Raw genomic sequence first — 25,101 nt, 5'->3', positions numbered from 1 at the left:
GTGATTGTTTAAAATTTGTGATTGTCCTAGGCAAGAGTGTAAAATCCCACAAGGAAAATGATCCCAGTCAGGCCAGTAACCAGGCGGGTAAGATCGGATGTATTAATGCTGAGGACCGTGATTCGGGGCCCACGTTAAACTCTAGGTCCAGTCCTGATAAACCCCTAATTGGTAAAAGGTGACTTTAAAATATAAAAAAAAGAAACGAAATGCAAAATGCAATATGCATATAAAGGGGACAACTGAGTTGGTGGTGCATTAACAGCGCATAAACAAAGAAGGATAGGTAAAGAAGGTGAACTTTTAACTTAGGTAGTCAAAACATTAATAAAAATGAAAGATTATTTTCTTGTAGATCTATATTTTCATCTAGTAGCTTTTAGGTGCTTTGCATTCTCTAAATATGTATATTATTGTCTGCGAAAGTGTCTGCACCCACGCATTTCTTATAAAATACACATCATATTTTTTAATAATCACTGTGAACAATGACATTAATACTAATATATACAAAATTTAAGATAACCTACCAAACAGTATTAGATTCTCTGTCGTTATATGAGCTTTGAAAATCCTGCTAATTTTGTTGATATTGTGATTCCTATCTATTATACATAGTATACTAATTTGTAAACTCAAGTTGCTATTTCAACTTCACTATAATTTTCTTCATTTCCGTTACCAAAGAAAAAGTAGTTCTTTGTGAGTTTAGTCAAATGTTTCACATCGTTATAAAAAATTAATAAGTAAGCCTACAGATAATAATGGAATTACCGAATAATAAACATAAATAAACGTAGATTATCTAAGTGGATATGCAGAAACAATCAATTATATACCAGATCTTGTTTGTTTCTTAACAGTTTCTTAACGCATTCGTAAATCGTGGATAAAGGAGATTTACCACTGTTATCCCGAACTAGAATAAGAGGTTACAACGTAGTGTGAACTCGGCTTTTATCTTCGAAGGCAGTTCTTGTTTAAAGTCGTTTTTTTTTATCTTGGAACTACGAAGTCTCCAAGCTTATTGAATGATCTTATAATTTTTATACAATTTTTTTCTTGGGTATTTTTCTACAAGTTTTATCATATGATATGGTTTTCTGTAATTATTTTAAATTGTCTGTTAACAACAATTGGATAAATAAACGTAATAATATAATTTCTAGAACTAAAATAAAGACTGCTGTGGACGACGTAATATATCCTTTATTACACTACAATAACCATGTGTTAATGAAGTGGCAGTTTCAGCACTTTTTCAAACTATCCTTGAGACAGTACTGACCTAAACATAGTGCAAGATAAGATAGCAGCTATATGCGTGTTGAAAATTAATAGTTTAAATTATAACAATCAAGTTTTTACAAATGCATCACGCCATACCGTTGCATATTAAAAAAGGTTATTTTTCTCCTATCTTAAATTTTCTGCGGGATCTCCACTTTTTTTGCATATTTAAAACTTCCATTCATATACCGCGAATTTTTACATAAAGCTCGATCAGCAAATCATTTATAGTCATTAATGCTATCGACGGATTTCCGCTACGTACGTGTATCTATAACAATGTGGTTTCATTTTTTTGTGTTTTATCTTAATACTGATATGGCATTTTTTAATTACTACATTAGTTTTTCCTAATTAACATTACGAGCAAGTATAGATTTATCTAGTTATATTAAATCACCTAAAACAAACTTAAAATTAACTTGACTTATACTAATTAACTTACGTTGAAATCAAAATGCAATTACTGTGAATACAAAAAAATATTTAGCCATGCAAAACAAAGAGTTTTCATTGTATCAGATGTTTTTATATCAATTCATGTTAGTTTAATTTATAAATTTAAAGTTAATAGTATTTGAAAAAGAAAACAAATCACACCTTAAAATTTTTTAAGTACGCGTGTATCAAGACGTAGAAAACTGACAGCTTTTTTTTTCGATGAATGAAAACATTTGAACTGACGAAAAAAGAATCTCACTAAAAAGTAAAATATATTCATACTTAGATTTCTAACACAAAAAAAAACGTTTTAAAATAAAATATGTACATAATAATCCTTGTAATAACTAAATAAAAATAAACAAAACCTTATTTAACCTATCTAGCACACGTATTTTTTATTCGACTATATACACACAATTTAGCTTAATCTTATCTATTTACAATTTTATTTGAACTACTACCAACTGATCGGTACGAGCAACAAATTAGATTTATTTTATTGGTAATTTAATTTTGTGTATATGATTATATTGTTATTTTTGTATTGTTTGGACTCGGTACCTGACTTGGTTCCAATAGGGCCACCTTGGAAATGTACTTCAGTGAACGGTGAACATACAAAAAAAATATGCAGTCGAACATAGAACCTCCTCCTTTTTGAAGTCGGTTGAAAACTGGAAAGAAAGTAGATCCACTTCAAAGGTTCTGGAATGGCTCTATAGAAACGGATAATCCTTTATGCCACACTAAGCCAATCATTCGTTTAACAGAAAAATTTAAGCAAGGTCAAGGAAAATAAAGGGATATTAACAGACAATGGCTAGGAGAAAGAAAACATGTTTCTCTAAAAAGATGCGTTAAATTAAGAGCGTAACGTTGCAATGGAGAATTGAAGATTAGAACTTCTTTTTGAAATTAAGATGTCGAGTTGATAATTGTTTACCCATCGTGGAAGATACATCAAAAACAAAAAAAATAGAAATAATTGTTTACCCATCGTGGAAGATACATCAAAAACAAAAAAAAATAGAGATAATTGCAAGTCAACTCTTTTAGCAAAATATATTTTCGTTCCTTCATAACATTGTTCCAAATTTTAATTATATACTAGCATAAAATTCATACTGATTATGTAAATGCATCCATAAGTATTTCAAGATCTATGACTACGAAAGTATTCCAAAAATAACACGTTTGACACCGAAAAACTATTATTAAATCTTCTTTGATCTACTACTGGCGATTACCTGTTTTTTTTTTCATAATCCTCAAGCAACCCTATCCGCTTGCTAAACGATAAAACTTTATTATTAAAAACACTGCCGTTTCGTAATTTATTACTAAGCGGGCGACCGCATAAAATTAAGAGCGGTAAACCTTCGAACTTTGAAATATGACTTGGCTGAACGATGAGGGCCCACCAACTTTCAAAAACCCCAAGAATACGTTCCAGTTTATTGTTTGGATCCCAACGTGCAACAGGTTTCTATAAAATGCGATTTCCTTTTTTCGATGGAATAATGCACATTAATGGAACCAAAGATTATTAAAGATGTTAAATACAATTTAAATCACATCCATCCTAGTTTATAAAACATTTTTCAAGCTTAACTGATGTAATTATACTATATTTTATTTATTTTTACTGATTACTATTTTGTGCGTTCATAAGATCATATACAAGTTATTGTTTATCTTGTATAACTTAATCAAGTTATAGAGCAAAATCCGGTTAAACTTGTTACACCAAAAGAAGTTTTCAAAGTTATAAAAAGTGACATCAATCCAGGGAAAACAGCGGGCTAACAGAAATTCAGCGTTCCGATTAAAAAATATACCAGATCTTATCAACGTATTTCACTGGTACCTGTAATACACAAAGTATTTGAAAAACTTCTATTAAAAAGGTTAAAACAAATTATAGATAGGATATATCTAACACCTGCCTATCTGTTTGCTTTTATGAAATATTCAATACAATATGAAATATTCATTCAATGACTAAATAGATAAAATCATATTATTGAACAGAATACATGGGCTGAAAAATCCCGGTCGTAACAAAGAAAATGCGTAAACGTAAACACCATCAATACCACTTTTGTGGAACGATTTATCTTTTGCTTCAAAATAGGCCTCGGTTCTAGTGATAACCTCTTCATTCGAGCGAAATTAATTATCGATGAGCATTTTTTGAGGTCTGCGAACAGCAAGTAGTCACTGAGAGCCAAAGATAGCGAAAACGGTGGATATGGAAGCAGTTCAATTATTGTACTTTTGCCATTGTTTTAATTGACTTGTGGTACGGTGTGTTATCTTGACGCGGTCGTTTCTTTGCAGTTTTTGTCTTCAAACACTCCAATAACGCTATATAATATTCACTGTTGATGATATTTCCCTTCTCAAGATAGTTGATGAATATTACACCACGTACACCCCAAAATACCGAGGCCATAACCTTTCCAGCCGATTGTTGTGCTTTCGGACGTTTTAGACGAGACTCTCCAGTTGCTGCTCCGGATCTCACTCTGATGACGATCGTTTTGATTCCGAAGTGAAATGATGGATCCATGTTTTATCCATTGTCACATATCGATTTAAGAATTCCGGTTTGTTACGTTTAAACATGGCCAAACAGAATCATCAACACCTTCTTGTTATTGGTCAACATTGAGGAAACGCGGCACCCACTTTGAACAAAGTTTTATCATAGCCAAATGCTTATTCAGTATAAAACCACGCAACTTTACTTTCCGATTATTCAAAACGATTTTGTGGATTGTTTTATGTGTCCGGTGTTACCACCTCATTTGGACCTCCACTGCGTTTAGCTTACCAACAAACAAGGTAGCAAACCAACGTTTTATTGTTGTTCCTGGTGGAGCGGTGTCCTTATAACAGTTTTCAAGCCATTGCTTCGCTTGAACGGTGTTTGTTCCCATCAAAAAGCAGTGTAAACTTAAAACACGAAATTGTTTTTAATCCATTGCTTTGAACATAAAAAGTGATGTCACTCTTAGAACAATAACTAACAAACTTATGAGTATAATATCATAAAATTTTAACAGTTATCTTTCGAAGATAAGTATTAACTAAAAAAGTGGTGAATGCAATAAAACATATATGTGTTAGGCAGTCTAGCATAAGGGCCTCATGTATAATGCTAGCTAGCATGAAATTATTGTTTTGAACATAGTAAAAGTTGTTCTCTTAAAATGATTGTAATTTTTAAACTAAATGTCAGACTGTCATCATTTTTACAGGTGTTGTTTGAAGACTAGGGCTACTAGATTAGATTTAGAGACGTTGGGAAGTAGTTTTATCTATATCAGGTTCAGAATTTATTTTAATCTATGAACGTAATATTTAAAAAAGACCCAAATAATTATGAGTTCTTTGATACGGGTTTTTATTGCTGAATAATTCAATGGAATTTCTTTTAATAATGTTAAATGACTAGTTTTGTAATTATTGCAATTTTAAGATCGTTAGTTATGTTAACTATATACATGTAGCCGTTAAAAAAATAAATATCTTTTTTGCACATACAAAAGAGTAATTTCTTAAATATACCTTGTAAAATCGCCGAATATTGCTGATATTACGATTTCTTTCATTTAAAATCTTCTTCCCGTGTGTTTTTATGTATATGTTCAAACTTTTTATGGTTGTTTTAATACCCTTTAATATCAGGTTACCTTGAATGGTCTGCTTCTTTTTAGGATTGAAAGTTTGAAACGCAATTCCGTCGGAGGAAAAAAGTGCTTACGTTAATCTTAAATTTAAAAAGTAGAAATGAGATGTTGTTGAACATGTAGGTAGAGAGATATTATATTTTTTAAGTATTATGATTTAAATGATTAAACATTAAATTTTCAGGACCTCGTTATTTAAAGCAAAATCTGTCGTGGGTTTTATCACCTTCAGTCCTGATGTCTTATTCGACTAGTGTTGTTATTGAGGAGTCGGTTTGATTCAATATTTACCCAAAATTGTTCTTATTTACCTGCAAATCTTGTGATGGGGTAATTGGTAATGTTTATCTGTCGATATATCTCGATACAGGTCACTTAATGTAATAAATTCACGTCTAGGATATTGATTCCGTAATCTCTGAATGATTAGAATATTATACTCTTGCTAAGACTTTATAGACCATAATTTATATACTATCTTGCTTGATATTAACAGACAATATTGTTACATTAATAAACAATTTTATATGTCACTTCTTTATGTTATGTTTACAAAAAGTTAAAAAATACTGTTTTTTCAATATAATTTTGCTTAACTTCAATACATTTCAACACTGTAGTGGTTTCACGAACTAACGGAGTAGATCTACAAAATATGCCTTAACTGCAATTAATTCCTATTTAGTTGGTCAGTGGTTCCCTACTAAATAATTTTCTGAGGTATGAAAAAGAGCCAAAAGTCATAGGGCACTAAAATTGGTAAATAATAGGGATATTGAACAACTCGTTATTTATTACTGATTTTAGCGCTGTTTTTTAACTGTTATTTTGTTGGATTGTTGTTGGATACCTGATTTATAGGTATTGCAAATCATCGGATTGTTGAACATTTGGTTTTTTAATTAATGATATTTTTCTTCGACTCGATACATCATTTTGTTAGATTTTTTTCATTTGTAAATCAGATTTTTGCATCGAAATAGTCCAATAATAGGACTCCAAACCAAATATTAATTTCACGTCACTTATACGTTCTTATATAGACGTGAACGTTCTTTCTTAATGTAGACGTGGCCTAACCAGGATATTTTGATATATGTGGTTATATATAAGATGAAATTAAAAATATTCTGACACAGTTGTGGTTGTTTTGACGATGACGTTGATGTTACTCTACAAACTTATTCTCACTGAAAATATTTGTTGGTACAAGAAATAAATACCTAAGAATTTAATATTCATCATTAATCATTCTAAGATATCAATATACATTTAAAAATAAAACAATAAACATTCCTAAATCTAGCAAAATATTATATATTGAATGGTCTGCTTCAGACCATAAATGATGATTGATAAATCAGTAACTTTTTGAATGGGTTTTCATAAGGTCCTTAAATTAGGCATTCCTTTCCGTGACGGCATCTTCCTTCATTCGCCTCCAAATATCTTACCACTCAACCATTTATCCCGGGTTGGAGACAGGAAATTGTCGCAGGGGCTAGATCTGGGGAATATACTAAATAGGGTAACAAATCATAGTCCAATTTATCACTTTTTGTCATAGGGACTACCCGTGCAGTCTCTTGATGGAACAACCGCGTTTCTTCGCTATATGCGGCCGTAATTGCTTCAAATCAATAACAAATGTGCCCAAACGCTTTGAATAATATTCACCGGTGATAATCGTCGCAAATAATTTCATGGATTTTATCAAATATTTCTCTCATAACGACCTCTTTTAGATGAAAATAGGTAACGAAACTCAGTAAACCACTTCTTAACTATTGAAAATGATGGTACAGAATACCCCTATAATTTATTAAGACTTTTCTTGGCTTCGGTAATAGTTTTTTTACGCGAGAAATAATTATAGCTTAATAAGCACAAACTCACTAACTACATTGTCAAACACAAACTAACACAAGTTAAATGCAGCGCTGGATATTCAGAAAGTTAAAAAGTGTTATATACTTTTCATAATCGACTAATTATACTTTCTGTTACAGGGATTTGAAACAGGCAATCCGATGTATACATCAATACACCAGATTCTGCATGGAGAAAAATGACCGGACCCATTTCAAGAAACTATTTCACGGAACTGCCGAAATGGTAAATCATCTTTGCCGGAATGGAACATTTCAAGAAGGTAAGGCCACATAAAAAAACTTGAAACTGCCCGTAAAAACCATTATATATGACAACATATAAACGACATCTAAATTACGAAAATATTTAGATTATTACAAATAACCTTGGCTCCCTGTATAAATCCATTAAAATTAAATTAAGATATAAAACAATTGCTATATTCATTTTTGAATACAAATTAGCGGCACCAATTAATATGACTCGGGTACTTAATGGACAAGTAAAAAACTAGTTTTATTAAATTCTAATCTAGAATAAAATATTGTACGCGAAAGTCATTTTTTAATTGTTTTCAAAAAAATTGTTGAGTAAAAATGGTTGTAAATTTTTGTTTGATGAAACATACAGTTGAAGCTCAATAATGGCTTGATGAACGTTATGAAGACTCTGCACTATGGAAAGTAATTGTTATTGATTGATCAACATCTTACGTCGTTATATACTTAAGTAAAGCAATACTCAAGTACATACACATACAAGTACAAGTATCATTTCAAACAACCTAACAGTTAAATTCGATGGTTTTAATATACCTTTGCATAAAACAATAGTCCTCTATTTAGACGCTAATAATGGAACTAAAGAAATGCGACACACGACCTGAAGGGTCAAAAGAATTTCGAAGATAATGAGTTGTAAAATGTATTTGACAAAAACCCATCCAAAGTCTCAAAGAGCTTTCAGGCAGATTAGCAATGATGAATGAACTATTTATATGAGATAAAAGGAATCCAAAACGAAGGAAGGTATCTTATAGATACGAACTGACTGATGATGGCATTTCGAACTACTTTAACACCGCGATTTAATTGCTTGTTAAGCGAAAATAGAAAATTTTCCTGTGGCATATTATGACTGGGGATGAAGAGTCATGAGTTAGTCCAAGAGAGCCATCCACATCGACATCGAAACAAAATATTCATAGCCAAGGCTTGATGGTGGGATCAGCAAAGTGTAATGTATTAGGGACTATGAAATGTCTACCGACAAACAAATTGAAATTGAAAAAGTAACAGGCCCAAAGTCATCTTCATGTATCACAACGCTCTAGTATACATTTCAAAAGCTATACAAGATACATTATTGCAATTTGAATTGCCTAAACCCCACGCATATTGCCATGTGATTACCCGTTGTTTTCAGAATTCTGAAGAAGTGCAAAAACGGACCAATGACTTTCAAAAAGAATTCAATATTTTTGTTAGCCGATATTATTCGATATTAAAAAAAATATATATTGCTTAAACATTATAAAAACCGTCTTTACTGAATTAAAAAGGTTAGTGCGTTTTGCTATTTAAGGTTTATTTTTTGTATATTTTAAAGTTTCTAAAGTATTTACCAACGAGAGTTTATATGAACTGGACCTATAGTTCAACGTGGACTCCGAACCACGGTCCTCGGCATTAAGCGTACCGATTGGCGAGTGACCAATTTAGAAATCATCCCAGAAGACATCTGGTGTTACCCAGCCTGGTTACTGGCGTGACTGGGATAATTTTCCTTGTCGGATATTGCACTCTTGCCTAGGACAATCACAAATATTAAATATTCACAAACACAAACGTACACGACTTGGTTAACGCAACAGGACGATTCCCCTACTCTTGTGATAGTCGCGGGTTCGAATCCTGCTGAGACAAAATCGTAAATATATGTTTGTGATTGTCCGAAAGGAATAAAAGAATACAAAATCCAACAAGGAAGATGATTCCAGTCACGCCAGTAACCAGGCTGGGTAAAACCGGATGTATTCTGGGATGGTCTCTGGGTTGGTCACTCACCAGTCGGTAGGTTTAATGCCGAGGACCCTACAAAAAAAGAGGAAAATATAAAAAAAGAATATTGTACTTTTTTAAGTTTTTTTCAGTTCTTATATATAATTATCCAAAGAAATACGTGCATACATTTTATGAATTTTTGTGAACTAAACTGATATTATGATAATCATTTTCAGGTTGAGTTATATTAAAATGGCCAACAAACTCGGGCGCAGCTTTGTTTGGTTTAATTAACATAATTTTACAAAAAGTGGTTGACTAAACAACGTTAAAACGAAACCCCGCAGAACAAAAGTGCGACCGAATTTTATTAACGCCGAGATAGTTTCAATAATAAATGCGAGCGCGCCACAGTTGGCCGAAATACATTTTCGGAAAAAAAATGACAATCGGTCGCCCATGGCGACATAAAATATTCCTTTTACATATAAATAAAATAACAAAAACGGACGAAAAAAAATGAACGCGGTGCTAGTTAAAATATGAATAATGAATGCAATTTGTTGCTTTCTATTGTATTTTGTGTGATCCTTTAAATTATTAGGTCAATTATGTAAAAGCTAAACGGGCGCACGTATTGTTTAAACGTTATGACAAACGAGTCGATGCGTAAATAATATTTTAAAACACATTAAAAATTTATGCGCGCTTTTGTTGCTACATAGTTCCTAACATGTGTAGTGTACGTATACAAGATATGTAATAGGAAAGGGTTTTTAACACAAAAAATATTAATTTACTTGGAAAACTATTTTATTTAAAGAAAGAACAGGCGACTTGTTGAATGGCGATATAGAACGATACTGACTAAACTGTTTATGTCTAGACGTCATCGCCACTTCAGCTCGTCAGCTCCATTCCCAGTCGCATGATGTAACACCTCCCTCCCAAAGAAACCACCACAGGGATAGAAGTGGTCATTGCTTTGTCTGACCATTATAAAACGATAATATTACACGTTACACAATAAGTCTCCGTTTTAACTAAGAAAAAAATATTTTTTAGGCATCCGATTTAGTCCAAGATACTCTTTTTCAAAAATTCATTTTCTCCAATCAACTAGATGCATATAGGTGTATTCTCGTAGGTGTATGTGTTTAGGTATATTTTCAAAAGAAATAAACAAAAATAAGATATAAAATGAAATTTTAAATCGTAATTTTCTTATCTTTAAGATATCTTTAACGTGCTAATAATATCGCAGGACTTTCCGAAACAACTACCAGTCAGCAATTGGTCTAGTTGATTTCCCTGATGCAGAATCTTCACAACATTTATTAAATCAGCAGTAACTTCGAAATAAAAAAATAACAATATTTAATCAACCCACGAAATTATTTCTTATCCACCTGTTTTACTAAAAGCCACTGTAATTTCTAAATCTCTAAACCATTCTATAAAATAAATTACATGAAATATTGAAATGTATAGTTCATTGCTTCTCAAAAATTGTCAATATATCATTATTCCATTCAAATCAAATTATTTTGTTTATTCAAATGCTACTCAACAAGTCATAGCTGTTCTCCCATTCATCACAGGTTTATGATTTTATTTTCAGATATATTAAATTAGTTATATTTACAGTGAACATTTACATAACATTTAGAGTGAAATGCAAAATAACATTGAATATAGAAGAATAAAAAACAGATTTCTTCATTAATGTTTTTTCAAAATATTCCATTGACAAAAGTCAGGTAAATATACAATGATCATTTACATATGTCTAGTAGATAGAATATATGGTGGTGACATGTGAAGAAATTCAACTATACGTTCAAGAACGCGCAATTTGTGTTCAAGAAATTTTCAGCATAATTTACTGAATTTATCACGATTATGCATGAGAGATTGCTATCATACAGAAAAAGGTCATCGCAAATTAGGTTTTAATGTCATTTATTACGTCAATGTTGACCTCTTTCGGTCACTGACGAGTCATATAATATATCAAATCATAGAGGAATTAATTATTCCGTTTATCAAAGTCGCCTACCTAAAGTCTATTGTAAATTAGTAATATCTAGTAATATCTTACGTAAGTAGGCAAAAACCTTAAATTACACTATTCAAAGATAACAGGTCAATTGAAAAGTCCCCGGCCTACCATAGCAAAACACATTTTTTTGGCAAAATTAGTTTTTTATTCAATATAATTCCCTTCAAGGGTGATACACTGATTATAGCGACCCCCCAACTTTTCGACACCATTTTTGTAGTACGATTTGTCCTTTGCTTGAAAATAGGCCTCAGTTTCGGCGATCACCTCTTCATTCGACGAAAATTTCTTCCCAGCGAGCATTCTTTCGAGATCTGAGAACAGGAAATAGTCGCTGGGAGCCAGATCTGGAGAATGACTTGTGACACGGTGCATTGTCTTGGTAAAGCATCACTTTCTTTCTCTTCAAATGCAGCCGTTTTGCGGCGATTTCGTCATTCAAATGATATGTAATAGTCGCTGTTGATGGTCCTTCTCTTTTCAAGGTAGTCAATGAAAATTATTCCATGCACATCCCAAAATACAGACGCCATAAACTTGGTAGCCGACTGTTGCTTTTTCCCATACTTTGGAGCGACAGCGGACGACTGTCGATTGGACTTCAGAGTGAAATGATGGAGTCATGTTTCATCCATTGTCATATGTCGACGCAAGAACTGGGGTTTATTACGCTTGATCATCTTCAAACACTGCTCCTAATCATGAACTCATCGTTGTTTTTGAATAACCCAAATATTCGTGAATAATATGAGGTACACATTCAGTTGATATCTTAATTAAAATTAATCTTAATTTAATTTCAAAATCAATTCAATTCAAAATCATTTTATGGATTTTTATAATGTTTTCGTCGGTAACAACCTCTTTTGGGCCTCCACTGCGTTCACGTCTTCCGTGCTCATTTCACCACGTCTAAACTTAGCGTACCAATCCTTGATGGTTGATTTTCCTATGGTACTACAAAACTTGCTTCACTCAAAATGCTATAATTCACAAACTAATGATCCAACAGCTGTCAAATTTATACACGCATCTTTTGAGAGTTAGGGCTAACTAAAAAAACATATGAATTTGTGGCAACCGCCGCGACCTTTTAAGCCACCATGGATTCACCTACAACAAGTTCAAAGGTTGGCAATGCCGGTGGATTGTTACCATGTAGTTTCAGGCTATAAAAGACCATCACGGCGACGTCTCGCTCTCTTCTCTATTCTTTTCTCCACCCCCTTGTAACAGTACCACTTCCACAGTACTACCATACTTCCTCTACTTAACCTAATATCCTGTCAAGTCTCCCGTCGACCACATGTATCATTCAATAACGAAATAAACAAGTATTTCTTCAAGCAGTGTTTTTAGTTCTCGTGCAAATTCCTTCCAAAAATAGTAGTGATCAGACAAACAATCGCATCTACAGCCACTCATTTCGACCGACCCGACGAACATTCTTACAGATTTAATTCTAGTATCGCCATCTATGTGTCAGGCCGGGGACTTTTCAATTGACTTAATTAATAATAATAATTGATAATAATCCTTTTTGATTACTCATAACCGTAGAGCAATAGAGAAACAAGCCTTTAATGAATTCACTGATGACATTCGAATGATCCGTTTGGTGAATTTTAATTTCTGGTATAGACAACTGTAAAAACTTAATCTGTCGTCGAAAGTTACTTTGTGTTAGTAATTTGTATTGATACATATTGAGACAGCCAACAAAAATTTTTAAAAACTAAATTAAAATTCTGAAAGAAATTAATGGCAACATCTGAACAAGTCATAATGATACAATAATACAAAATAAGAAAAAATAGAAATTAACATAATGATAAAAAATTTGTAAATATAAACATAATAATATAAGATACGTTTGTGAAAAAAGTAAGTTTAAATTCCTCATTAAAATGTCGGTGGAACACATAAATTAAACATTAATTAACTAGTTTTGTGCTTAATCCTGATAATTTGGCGTTTTTAACTTGATCAATCGATTTCTGTAATGCAGTCCGATTCATCGTAGGAAAAGGATGTCTCTTTGGTTCCTATAAACAACTAACATTGATTGATTGTCTGTCTATCCAAAACAACAAATAGAAAGAAACTAGGTAACAGAAATAGAATGAACCGTCCAAATGTATTTGCGGGTCTTACAACGATTCAAACAAACTATTAAAGAGGTCGAGAAAACGATTACAATGTCACCTAATATGTAGACGACGCGAAAGTAAAATCTGTATTTAATTTATAAGTTAAAACGATAATGAAATGGAGCTCATGTATTTACCATTCTTCCACTACAAACAGAACAAAAGATAAAAATAACAAGGAAATAAAAGATAAAATAACAGATAACTTACGTCAGAGGTCATTCAATTTATATTTTATTTTGTTTTTGTTTTTCAGAATATTTGAGGCATGCACCATGTATGCAAATAGTGGATCCGCAAAATGAGGTGTGCTTCAAAAAGTATACCAAGAACATGAGTGAGATCCAAGCTAAGACTCCTATCGATGCTATTCCAGAAAGCGACGTGATGGCTTATAGATCGCTTCAGAAACGTAAAAGGGACGCGGCCGATGAGGGTATCAAAAATGTTTGCTGGTAAGTCGAAATGTTATATTTTCTTAATTAATAATTTACTCGATACCTAAAATGTAATCAGTACCGTAAGATTCGGTTAATAGTTCTTTCAACGCCGTTGTTTATCATACTTTATAGCTGTGGTATACAAACACACTAATAAAAAACACAAACATGTTTTGCGCCATTTAAAATTTCCATAAATGGAAAATTGTTTCGACATCCACCATATTCGCCAGATTTAACACCTAAAGATTATTTTCTAGTTCGAAATATGAAAAAATTAGACAACTGAGTCCACTAATGAAATCATAAATGAAATTATTTTGAAGGAATAGCTATAGTTTTTAAAAAGAATGCTGGAAATGGAATAAGTTGACCTGAATTGAAAGGTCATAATTTACAGGAGATAGAAATTCACGTCTGAAGAATTCATCGTTTTCTGTTTCATTAAATATACAGCTGCAACAGCTGTATATTTAACAACAAAAACAAACAAACTCTACACAAACAAGAAAATAATTATTGAAAAACAAAACATCTAAAAAATTTTCATACACCTATGTTAAAAAACAGAATAACAGATGTTATCGAAAAAACCTACGAAAGTAAAAAAGTATGCTCAGCTATATTCTTAGATATAACACAAGCCTTCGATAAGGTTTGGCATGAAGGCCTTGTTCATAAATTACAGAAAATGTTACCAAAACAACACACCGAACTACTAAAATCGTACATTACAGCCAGAATGTTTAAAGTTAAACAAGAAGAAGCTTACTCAACAATAAAAGAAGCTAAAGCAGGTACCACAAGTAAGTGTACTGGGACAAATACTTTATCTACTCTACACTTGTGATATACCACAAATGGAGAATATTACGATGGCTACATTTGCTGATGATACTGCGATTATAGCTGTCGGAGACAATAGTGAAGAAGGCACACAAAAATTATATGAGGCAAATGACAATATAAATAATTAGACACAAGCTTGCAAAAATACAATCAGACCATACAAGGACCAATAACATTAAATAATACCATCATTCCATATAGCAACAACGCTAAATATCTCGAAATGCATCTTGACGCAAGACTTCACTGGAAGATACATATAAAGAAGAAAACAAAAGAACTAGAATTGAAATGTAAGAAAATGTATTGGCTAATTGCAAGAAAGTCACAATTATCAGTACATAATAAATTGCTAATAGATAAGCAAATACTGAAACCTATATGGACATACGGAGTTCAATTATCGGGATGTTCTGCAAGAGTAACATAAACAAAATACAAATTTTTCAAAACATAGTCTTGAGAAGTATTGTGGGGTGCACCCAAATACTACAGGACTGACTACCTACATCGAGACCTTCAGGTACCCACAGTCAGTCAAGGAATCAACAGAATTGCAAAAGAAAAGACTCCATTGTCATGAGAATATTGAAGTATTGCAAGTTTTGGATACCACCAGAGCAGGATACAGACTAAAAAGCATCAAACCATCTGATCTTGTATAGTGTTGTTTAGTGAGGTGTATATAATAAAAAATACAAGTGACATGTATAAACATTATTTGGATATGGATGGATCCTAGTAGTTATATACCTAGATTTAAGTTATCATAAAGACAAATTGTAGGTTAATCGAAAACGACTAGTAAGAATGTAATAATTAAATAATAAAAAAAAGTTTAACTAATATAATATATTATATTAATAATATATTTATATTAGCTAACTGCACGATAATGTACAAATAGCATGTTGTAAACAAACATACATACAATTTTCGCCAAAATTAAACAATATAACCTAAAATTCCGTTATGAACCGAAGAGCTTTGTAAACTGCCTTTTCAAAAAAAAAACCGACAGGTTCATAATATTTCATTAAATTATATCCGGACATAATTGTGATTAAATTTTATTAGTTGATAGTTTGTTTGCAATTATAAAACGGTTTTTTTATATTAATTATTTTAAGGAAATTAGACTTAATAAATGCAGTTTTAAAAATTAATGCTTCAAATTATGTTGAAACTATAATCACGTCATTCAGTTATTATGTTTATAATCACTATCAACAATTTAAATTTGATAAATTGTAAAACTCCAAAAGCAAAAGTATGAAAATATAAATAAATATTTGTCTTTAAAAGTTAAAAGCACCAGTACGTAGATTTCCAACCCTAGAATCACAGTTCAATGTACACCAACGGCGGAGTAAAGTTATTTTGATCTAAATCTTGCATTTCAGAGTGCATCACCAGGAAAGCGTTCAGTTTCTCAACTGCAGTCTCAGAATTTGAAAGCACCAAAAATTGGGATATTATTCGATATAAGTCAAGTATGGACATTTGAGGGTTGGCTGGGCTTACGAAGGTTTAGGCGATACTTACCAATAATTTTATTATAAGCTGTCAATTTGGAGGTGTTATAAAGCTCGACTAATACGACTCTAATTGATGAGGCCTTATAAGATGTGTTGAGTGAAGTGTTTAAATTATTAGTGTTTCTCTCATAGAAAAATTAGTGTGGGACGGCCGCGGTGTAGTCTCTGATGTTATTTTCAAACTATACACTCCTCTTCTAAAACTTCAAAGTTCCTTCATTTATATTCTACTTAACAATGACTTCATAATTTTATTCCATAGGTTCGTATAGATTTTAGAATTTACTTATACAATAGCAACTTATTATGTACAGATTATTTAGATTTTTTTCCAATTAACCAATATATTTTTTATATTTTTTTCCAGTTTTCTCTGAATTATAGAAATAATGGTTAAAATGTTCGGTGTTTTTTATGCAAAATATGGATTATTTGATGCTTTGAACAAGTTATTGCTGATATTCACCAAGGACCACTGACTAAAATAAGCTAGAACGTAAACGTCGCTTCTTTACGATCGCAGCGCGTCAGAAAAAAGAATCCTCCGCCTATTTTATCATCTCTAAGGCTCGATAATAACGCGTGGTTAATCTGTAAAAATTCGCGCCGCATTAATATGCAAATTGCATTTTCCACCGTTCTTCGAACCGCCAGACGGGGATTCTTCCCTGAAATATTAACCAGCGTTTTATCGTGGTGTATACGGTCCATTTAAAAGCCATCTAATATCTTTACGGAAGGCGAGCCAAAAAATTGCCACTCGCTCGCTGACACGGTTTACTTTTTTGCCACGTAGGCAGCCGAAAAAACCTTCCCCCGAGGAAGGTTACCGCGGTTTCTTCCGGAGGACCGCCGATACGTGTTGATTTAAAATACCCCGTCATCGTTCCACCAAACGTTGTCGACAGCGAAATATGACACGAGTTTTTATAATAAAATAATATCAGTTTATTAGAACAGTTTTTTTTCTATAAGATATTTGATTTAATTTGTAATTAATTTTACAAAATATGGTGTACGTACTTTAATTATCTACTCCCCCACAAAAAAGCTATTATTAAGTGTTGTTCTTACTATATATTTAACTAACTGAATAAATATTTTTAACAAAAAAATTGATCCGACAAAATAAATAAGGAACTGACTAAAAGGTAAAAAATAATAAAATTTAGATTATTAACTAAAAAAACGTTCTAAAATAAAGTATGTACATAATAGTCGTTGTAATAAATAAATAAATGTAAACAAATGCCTTATTTATCTTATCTACTACGCGTATTTTATATTCTACTATATACACACAATTTAGCTTAATACCTGCCTAAACCTATTTATATACTTACAATATTATTTTAACCATAAACTAACTGATCAGTTTGAAGTCGGTACGAGCAACAAATTAGATTTATTTTGTTTGTAATTTAATTTTGTGTATATGTCACAAAATTATATTATTATTTTTTGAATTGTTTGGGATTTACAACAGATGGTGTTACTGTGTGAGATGTGAATAAAAATCGGATTGAATACTGTGTGGAGCTTATCGATTTTAACATGTTTATATTGGCTTAGATGCTTTAAAAATGATTATTTTAACAACTAACACAAAGGGCGTTCTGGACAGCCAAAAACCTGCGAAGATTTGAACGACACTACTCGAAAATGATCCGCGTAAAAACCGAAACAAGAAGAATATTCAGAATTGATGAGAGTAACATAAGAAATCATTTCCGATCGATTGAAGAACATGCCAATGATCCAAAGACTTGTGTGGTATAATGTGAAGCCAAAAGACATTGAAAGGCATTTGGTCATGTATGGATCGCTGCTTCAACGGCAAAATAGGAAAGGTTTTTTGCATCGTATTCTTACTGGTGATGAAAAGTGGATCAATTTACTATACTCCAAGGCGAAAAAAAATCATTAGGACCATCTGATCATCCATCAAGATCAACGGCAAAGCCGAATATCTATACGTATGAGAATATATGTAGAAACATTGAAAAAAAATTCTGATTTTCTAATTATTACTAATTATAGCGACATATGTGCCGTGACCTGTCTAAGTAAAGCTTCACTTTCACTTATGAAGATATCAACATATGGGCTGATTCGTTGATAGTATCAAAAGATACATCGTTCTTGCGAAATGCAATCGGTAAATTGCGTAAAAGATGGGAAAAAGTTACGGCTATATATGGACAATATTTCCAATAAAATACTTTGAACCAATTTTTCATATAAAGCTTCAAATTTAAAAAAAATCCTTTAAAACTAATTTATAGACCTACATCAGCAACAGCGTTAAATGACCCGAAGGATATTTTTATATCTATTACTCGATATTGCTGGGTTTTTTTTACAACAATATGTCGTTCAATTCAAACCAATGTACGTCATAGATGACTTCGAATATACTGCCAAACGCATTTTGTAAAAATATAAAGTTCGTTTTATATTTGTTAGTGTCAACCATCAGTGATAACCACCAGTAAATAAATTTTGATGACGTGCATTGGTTGTTTTATTGTCTCTGTCTCCAGTTTATGATATTGTTAATTGTTTAACTTGTTTCACTTCCAACCCGCATTATTTTTGTTTTCTCTTTAAAATGAAATAAATCGAACAGTTATATGGTATAAAGATAATTACTGAAATAAAATTGTCAGTTTTTTTTCTAAAGCTAAGCCTTTCGTTCCATTAGGCTCCTAAACAATAAAAAACAACACGGGGATAAAAGTGACGCTAAAAACTTATTTGAACACCAGATATATTTAGGAATACTTGCCATATGATGTAATTTACTTATATTACCAAGCATAAATAAGCGGGGATTGAATGGAGCTATCTACTCCATACCGAATATAGCCCATTTAAAACATAAAACGGTACATATTCCAGACAACACGCCCAGAAATTTACTTAGAACACTGCATCGCATTCCATCGTTCCTTCTTGGTAACAGTCGCCTCGGCGTTACGTTAAAACGATATTTATTTCGCCGTAACCGCGGTCTCTGTTCCTCCCCCGTGTCCTAAACGACACCGGAGTCGGTTTCTGGGACAGGGGGGAAACGATAAATCACCAATTCAATATTACAATCGTTGCTACTATAACGAGGCTGGTCATTTTTCACGCAAATAGCTACAATACGTATATGACGGAATAGAATTGAACAAAATATTTATTGGTACCTAAAACAGTACATGTTTTACAATATATTGATCTAAAAACCCTATTCATAACTATTTGAAGTTGAACTAGTTCGAAGAACTTTCGAATTACGAATTGAAGATAAGTAACAATATCTTGGACAATATTAATACTTTTTCATTATATGATTGATTTTTTAACTCTTTACATTGACTTTACATTTGACTCTTTGGCTCTTTACATCGCTGAACTTCTTCAGTAAACCTCACTGCCAAATATTATCCTAATACCCTTAATCTTTAATTATTTGAATCATACACCATAAAAATAAATGAAAAAAATAATGGTTAATCAGTAGGCTGTCAATAAATGTCGAACACAAACTATATCATAAAATAAAGACATATAGAATGCGATCTCCCATATATAAAATTATAGAAAAGTTTTGCGCATTTTTACTACCTGGGGGCGCGGGAAGCGAGGGAATTTGAACTACGGGGGGGATTAAAAATAAGGTTTTCATTAAATATTTTGTTTACATACTACCGCTTTTGTAGATTTGTATAACAACTGATAACTTATTTTCTAGCTGTATATTGTTGATGCCTTAAATATTATAAAGTAAAAATACGAAGAGGAATCAAATTGGTATAAATTGGAATAAAGACGCTCAAACACCCTGGAGTCTTATAGCCCTGACTTGTCACCTTGTTTGCTTGTGTCCTTGAAAGAATCACTTGAAGGCAAAAGATTTGAAAGCACTGAAGAAGTAGAAGAGTATGTGCGATTTGCTGACAACTCGCCCTCAAACTTTTTAACAAGAAGGTGAATATTCAAGCTTCCAAATCGGTGGCAAAAGTGTGTAGAGCACGAACGTAACTCTAGATATTATTACCTGAAGACAACTAATTATTATTTTTCTTATTACACTACCTTTGCTCAGTATGTTGTTTAATTAATTACTTAACATATTATATGCATCATTAAAAAAAAAAGATTTTATCATTTACTGACATAACTGAATAAGCATTTTCATAAAATTTGGTTTGATACATTATTTTGCTAATAAGTAAAGTAAAAAAGTGTAGTAGTAGTGGCACGAACGAATTAAAATAGTTTCCTGGTACCGTTAAATAATATATATATATATATATATATATATATATATATATATATATATATATATATATATATATATATATATATATATATATATATATATATATATATATATATGCATAATAGCAGAGTAATAAAAATATATATAACAATTTTTGCTTGCAATATTACCACTTATACACTTAACTCTTAGTCTTTTAAGGAATCTGCAGAGAAGAAGAAAGATTTTTGAAGATTCTAATGTAGGCTGAACAAATCTTCCTTTTCGATATGTTAAGGGCAATGATCTGTGAATATACACATTATGCATTTCAGTTCAATTATGGGTAAATATCGACACAACTTCGACACCAACGACAAACTTACTATTAGTCACTATAACTCGTAAGAGGTTCCCTTAAGTTTATCATTATTTAATTTTGCCGTAAAATGCATCTCCGCTCTAGTACCTAAGCTTTTGGAAAAGAATTAACTTTATTTAAATCATAATCTTGAATCTGAATCTTAATATTTACCTTAAATCCTATAAAAATAACGGCATAATAACAAAGTTCCTTAAAATTATACACAAAAATAGAAGTAACCAAATATAACCTAAGATGCCTTACAAAATCTCAAATCTAAATAAAACTAAAACGTGCCAGTTCTTGCTTTTACACGTGCAGCCCTCTAGTGCTTAACACGCACATTTAAAGTTACTGCTTGGGAAATTCAAGAAGTCACGGACTTATCACACTGTCCTGGTATTTAACAAAATTTCAAAATTTTGTTTCATACATTTTTTTTAGTATACTCTGATAGTTCTGTATTTCTTATATCAAGAAATAACTATATTTGACTTGTTATTTCCATGGATATTTGCTATTAATAATAAAGTTGTTAAGTTGTTGCCGCATAAACCCAAAAGTGTCTGACATGTTATTTTTTTGCTTATTTTTTTTTCTCCCATGAGTCTCCAGAGATAAAATTTCTTAAAAGTCCTCCTGAAATATTTACGATCTTTAGAGTAAATGTTTCTGATGCTTTGTCAGTTTGAGGAGAACCAGGACTTAATAAAATATTTCGTTGTTCTATGCATTATTAAATAGTTCCGAATAATACGTTTTTTTTCTTTTGAATCCGAAAAAATTCAGTGTATAATCCCAACAATAGTTGATATATTATGCATATATAAAAGACTAGAAGTAGTAATGGGTTTAAATAATACATTTATATTATTTTACAGAAAGTAACTGGTTGTAATTAGTAGTAATTGTAATAATATACTAATGTTACCGTATAACTGTAATTAATGTAATGACTGATTTTAACTAGTTATATCGGTTATCAACAATGGATATTTTTTATAACATCTTTATTAGTTACTCTTAATTATAAATTAATTTATTACTACATTTTATTTGTACTTGGATTGATTCACAAGCAAGACGAGTGCGAGAAAATACATCAATATGTATTCCTCAATTATAAAATTATAACTTATACCTATAGTTTACACTAAAGGTATAAACTTTATATAAGTTCGTATGGTTTGGTTCGCTTCAATCTCCTGACATCCTGTGCGCTGTTCAGCAGTTGTATTACTTCCACATTAGTATGATTTAGCAATTTTCTTTCATGTTTCAAAGCGAAATCTTGGATAACTTCGCAAATTTCCAGGTCATCACGCAGTTCTTCTTTGGTTACATAGCGATAAGCATTGGTAATCAATCGAAGAACCTTGCTTTGACAGCGTTGGATGGCTAGTTGATTTGAATTTTTAGTGCAACCCCAAATTGGTCCAAACTGGCTTTATAACTGTATTATAAATCAACCTCTTTGATTTTAGATCAAGTTGAGAGTATCTTCCGACTAACCAGTATAGTTGTTTTATTTTGGTTCTAATGTGTTTTGCTTTTTGTCTAACATGATGTTAACAATGGATATATTGATTCTTCCATTATATACTGTAAATGTTTAACTGTATAATTATGTTCTCTTCATGTCATGTTATCATATCATTCGTTTTGGTTTTACCCTTAAAATTTAGTGCTTGCTTTTATTTTGATTAGTGATATTTATTTGAAAAATTCGAAGTATCAATATAAACATGTAAGCAAGGAGCTTGTAAAACATAACCTGTCATATTCGATGGTTTTGGTATTTCCCCAATTTCCCTGGCCCCCATAAACCCAAAAACCCTACCTTTCTCGGTTAAGTAGCCTTCAAAAAATTATTAATTATATGTATCTTAACCAATATACATTTTTTTAGTGGAAACGAAATTTGGCTCTATATATTGAATGGTTTTGCACTAAGACTTTTCATGTAGTATAAACATATTTACCTTCAAAGTAATGTTTCTATCTATTCTATTTGAACACATTTTTGGTTTAAACTGTGGATGATATTCTCATGATTTCTTCTGTTATATTCCTGTAAAAAACATATGAACACAAATGCTCTACATAAATAATTGTATACGTGCCAAGTACAATACAATGCTAAGTCACACATAAATCCTTAATCTAGCTAACTTGGACTCTTTCTTTCAAGGAAAACGACGTTTCGTTTTTTTATTTCTGCACATAAACTTGATATGCAACACTTTTTAAGACTGAAGATACATTATAGTCAAATAATGGTGATTATAATTAAATCACAAAAAAGCCGAAAGTCTAACAGGCATACAAAAATGGTGTTATAAACAAACTGGAACAAACTATAAGACTATAAACATTTTCTTGCTTCCGCCTAATTTAAACCTCTATGTAATGCTCAATGCAATAAATCCACAGAACAAAGAAATATAGAATGTGAACTTAAGTAGGCACACCCAGAACTATATTTTACGCGTCCGAATCACATTAGTGATGTCTAATTTTTTTTGAAAATTTTCTATTTTGTGTATAATTGTATATGAAATTGTTGTTTAGTAAATTTATTGTGATAACATTATTTTTGTAGCATTTAAGGTAAATATCATTTGTTTAAATGTAATAATATGAGTATAAATTGTCTTCCAAAGTATTCTGGTCTAGCGCAGAAACAGTTTTTAAAATTAAATAATGATATAATGATGAATTTATAAACTAGAAATATTTTATTTTAAAGTATATCTTGAACAAATAATTTTTTAATTTATGTTTTTAAGGCAATAACAATGTACAATTAAAAAATAACTTATTAGTTGTCAGATTAGATTTTTGGTCTTGATGTATTTTGAATTTTTTTTATAAAAATGTTAACTAATATATAAATAGCTTTTATTTTCTAGGATGAACAAAATTTGGTTACCACTTTATATAGGGAAGATCGCATTCTAAGTATATCTGTTCTGTGTTTTTACTTTTATATAAACTTTACTCTAGTTATATTTTTATTAGTTATATTTTGAAATGTTTCAAAACCAAAACTATCCAAACCGGCCCAGCTGCTCTCGAGAATGAAAAGGAATTGATTTATATATATTTATAAGATGTATTTGAACAAAACAACGTTTTCCATGTATAAATTAATGGTTCTGATAATGCCTGATGTCCTCGTATTTGACCTCTTATAAATAACATTCCACCTGTCACAATTATCTGAAATGCAAATATATTTACAAAAAAAGTATATATAGCCTGCTTTATTGGCGCAGTGATAAAGGCGACTGGACGGTCCACCTACTGTTCCGATAGTGGCGGGTTCGAATCCTGCTGGGGCATGGTCGTAAATTTATGTTTGTGATAGTTTAATATTTGTGATTGTCCTAGGCAAGAGTACAAAAGCCGACAAGGAAAATAATCCCAGTCACGCCAGTAACCAGGCTGGGTAAGACCGGATATCTCCTGGGATTATTTCTAAGTTGGTCACTCGCCTGTCGGTAGGCTTGATGCCGAGGAACATGATTCGGAATCCATGTTAAATTCTAGGTCCAGTCCAGATAAACCCATATTTGGTCAAAGGAGACTTTAAAAAGTATATATATATATATATATATATATATATATATATATATATATATATATATATATATATATATATATATATATATATATATATATATAAAATATAAGGAATAAATTCAGTACATCTTACTTGGTTTTATCATCCCCTCTCGCGAATCACGGACAGCAATGCGTACGAGAAAAAAATGAAAATTTTACGGCGCCTATCACGACCGTCTTCGGTGGGGTACGCGACCGCTACAGCCGCCGGCACCACTGTCAACCACTCCCCCCACCTGTTCCCCTACTCCCCTCCTCGCCCTTTATAGCCGGGACATTTCCTAATACGTGATCCAGTTCGGGAGAGAATAAAATTTAGGGAAATTCCGTTATCGTAAATATTTTAGGGGATCCATTCGATCGTTTGATTTTTATTGCGACTTGTATTTCTCTCTTTCGGGGCGGCTCACCAGCTCCCCACCTACATCCGGTCAGTCTGCGAACGGCTATTTGACGTTACTTTTTTTCTTTTATGTCATCCAACGATGATAGAATAACTGTCTCAACTTCTATTT

The 25,101-nt window shown here is 31.7% G+C and overlaps 1 protein-coding gene across 1 annotated transcript in view; it reads left to right on the top strand.

Annotated features, from left to right (window-relative positions):
* Positions 1-25,101, top strand: part of LOC143206489 (uncharacterized) — a 169,538-nt gene that overhangs the window by 138,828 nt on the left and 5,609 nt on the right. Inside the window, exons 3-4 of the mRNA XM_076419059.1 lie at positions 7,439-7,581; positions 13,773-13,971. Of these exons, the coding sequence (XP_076275174.1) occupies positions 7,439-7,581; positions 13,773-13,971 (342 nt within the window). The remainder of the gene's footprint in view (positions 1-7,438; positions 7,582-13,772; positions 13,972-25,101) is intronic.

The sequence above is a fragment of the Rhynchophorus ferrugineus genome, unplaced genomic scaffold (genome assembly GCF_030347505.1).
Source record: "Rhynchophorus ferrugineus isolate W39M unplaced genomic scaffold, kcgeb_rfMv2 rfM1, whole genome shotgun sequence".
NCBI lineage: Eukaryota > Metazoa > Arthropoda > Insecta > Coleoptera > Curculionidae > Rhynchophorus > Rhynchophorus ferrugineus.
This window is presented reverse-complemented; position numbering and strand designations above follow the sequence as displayed.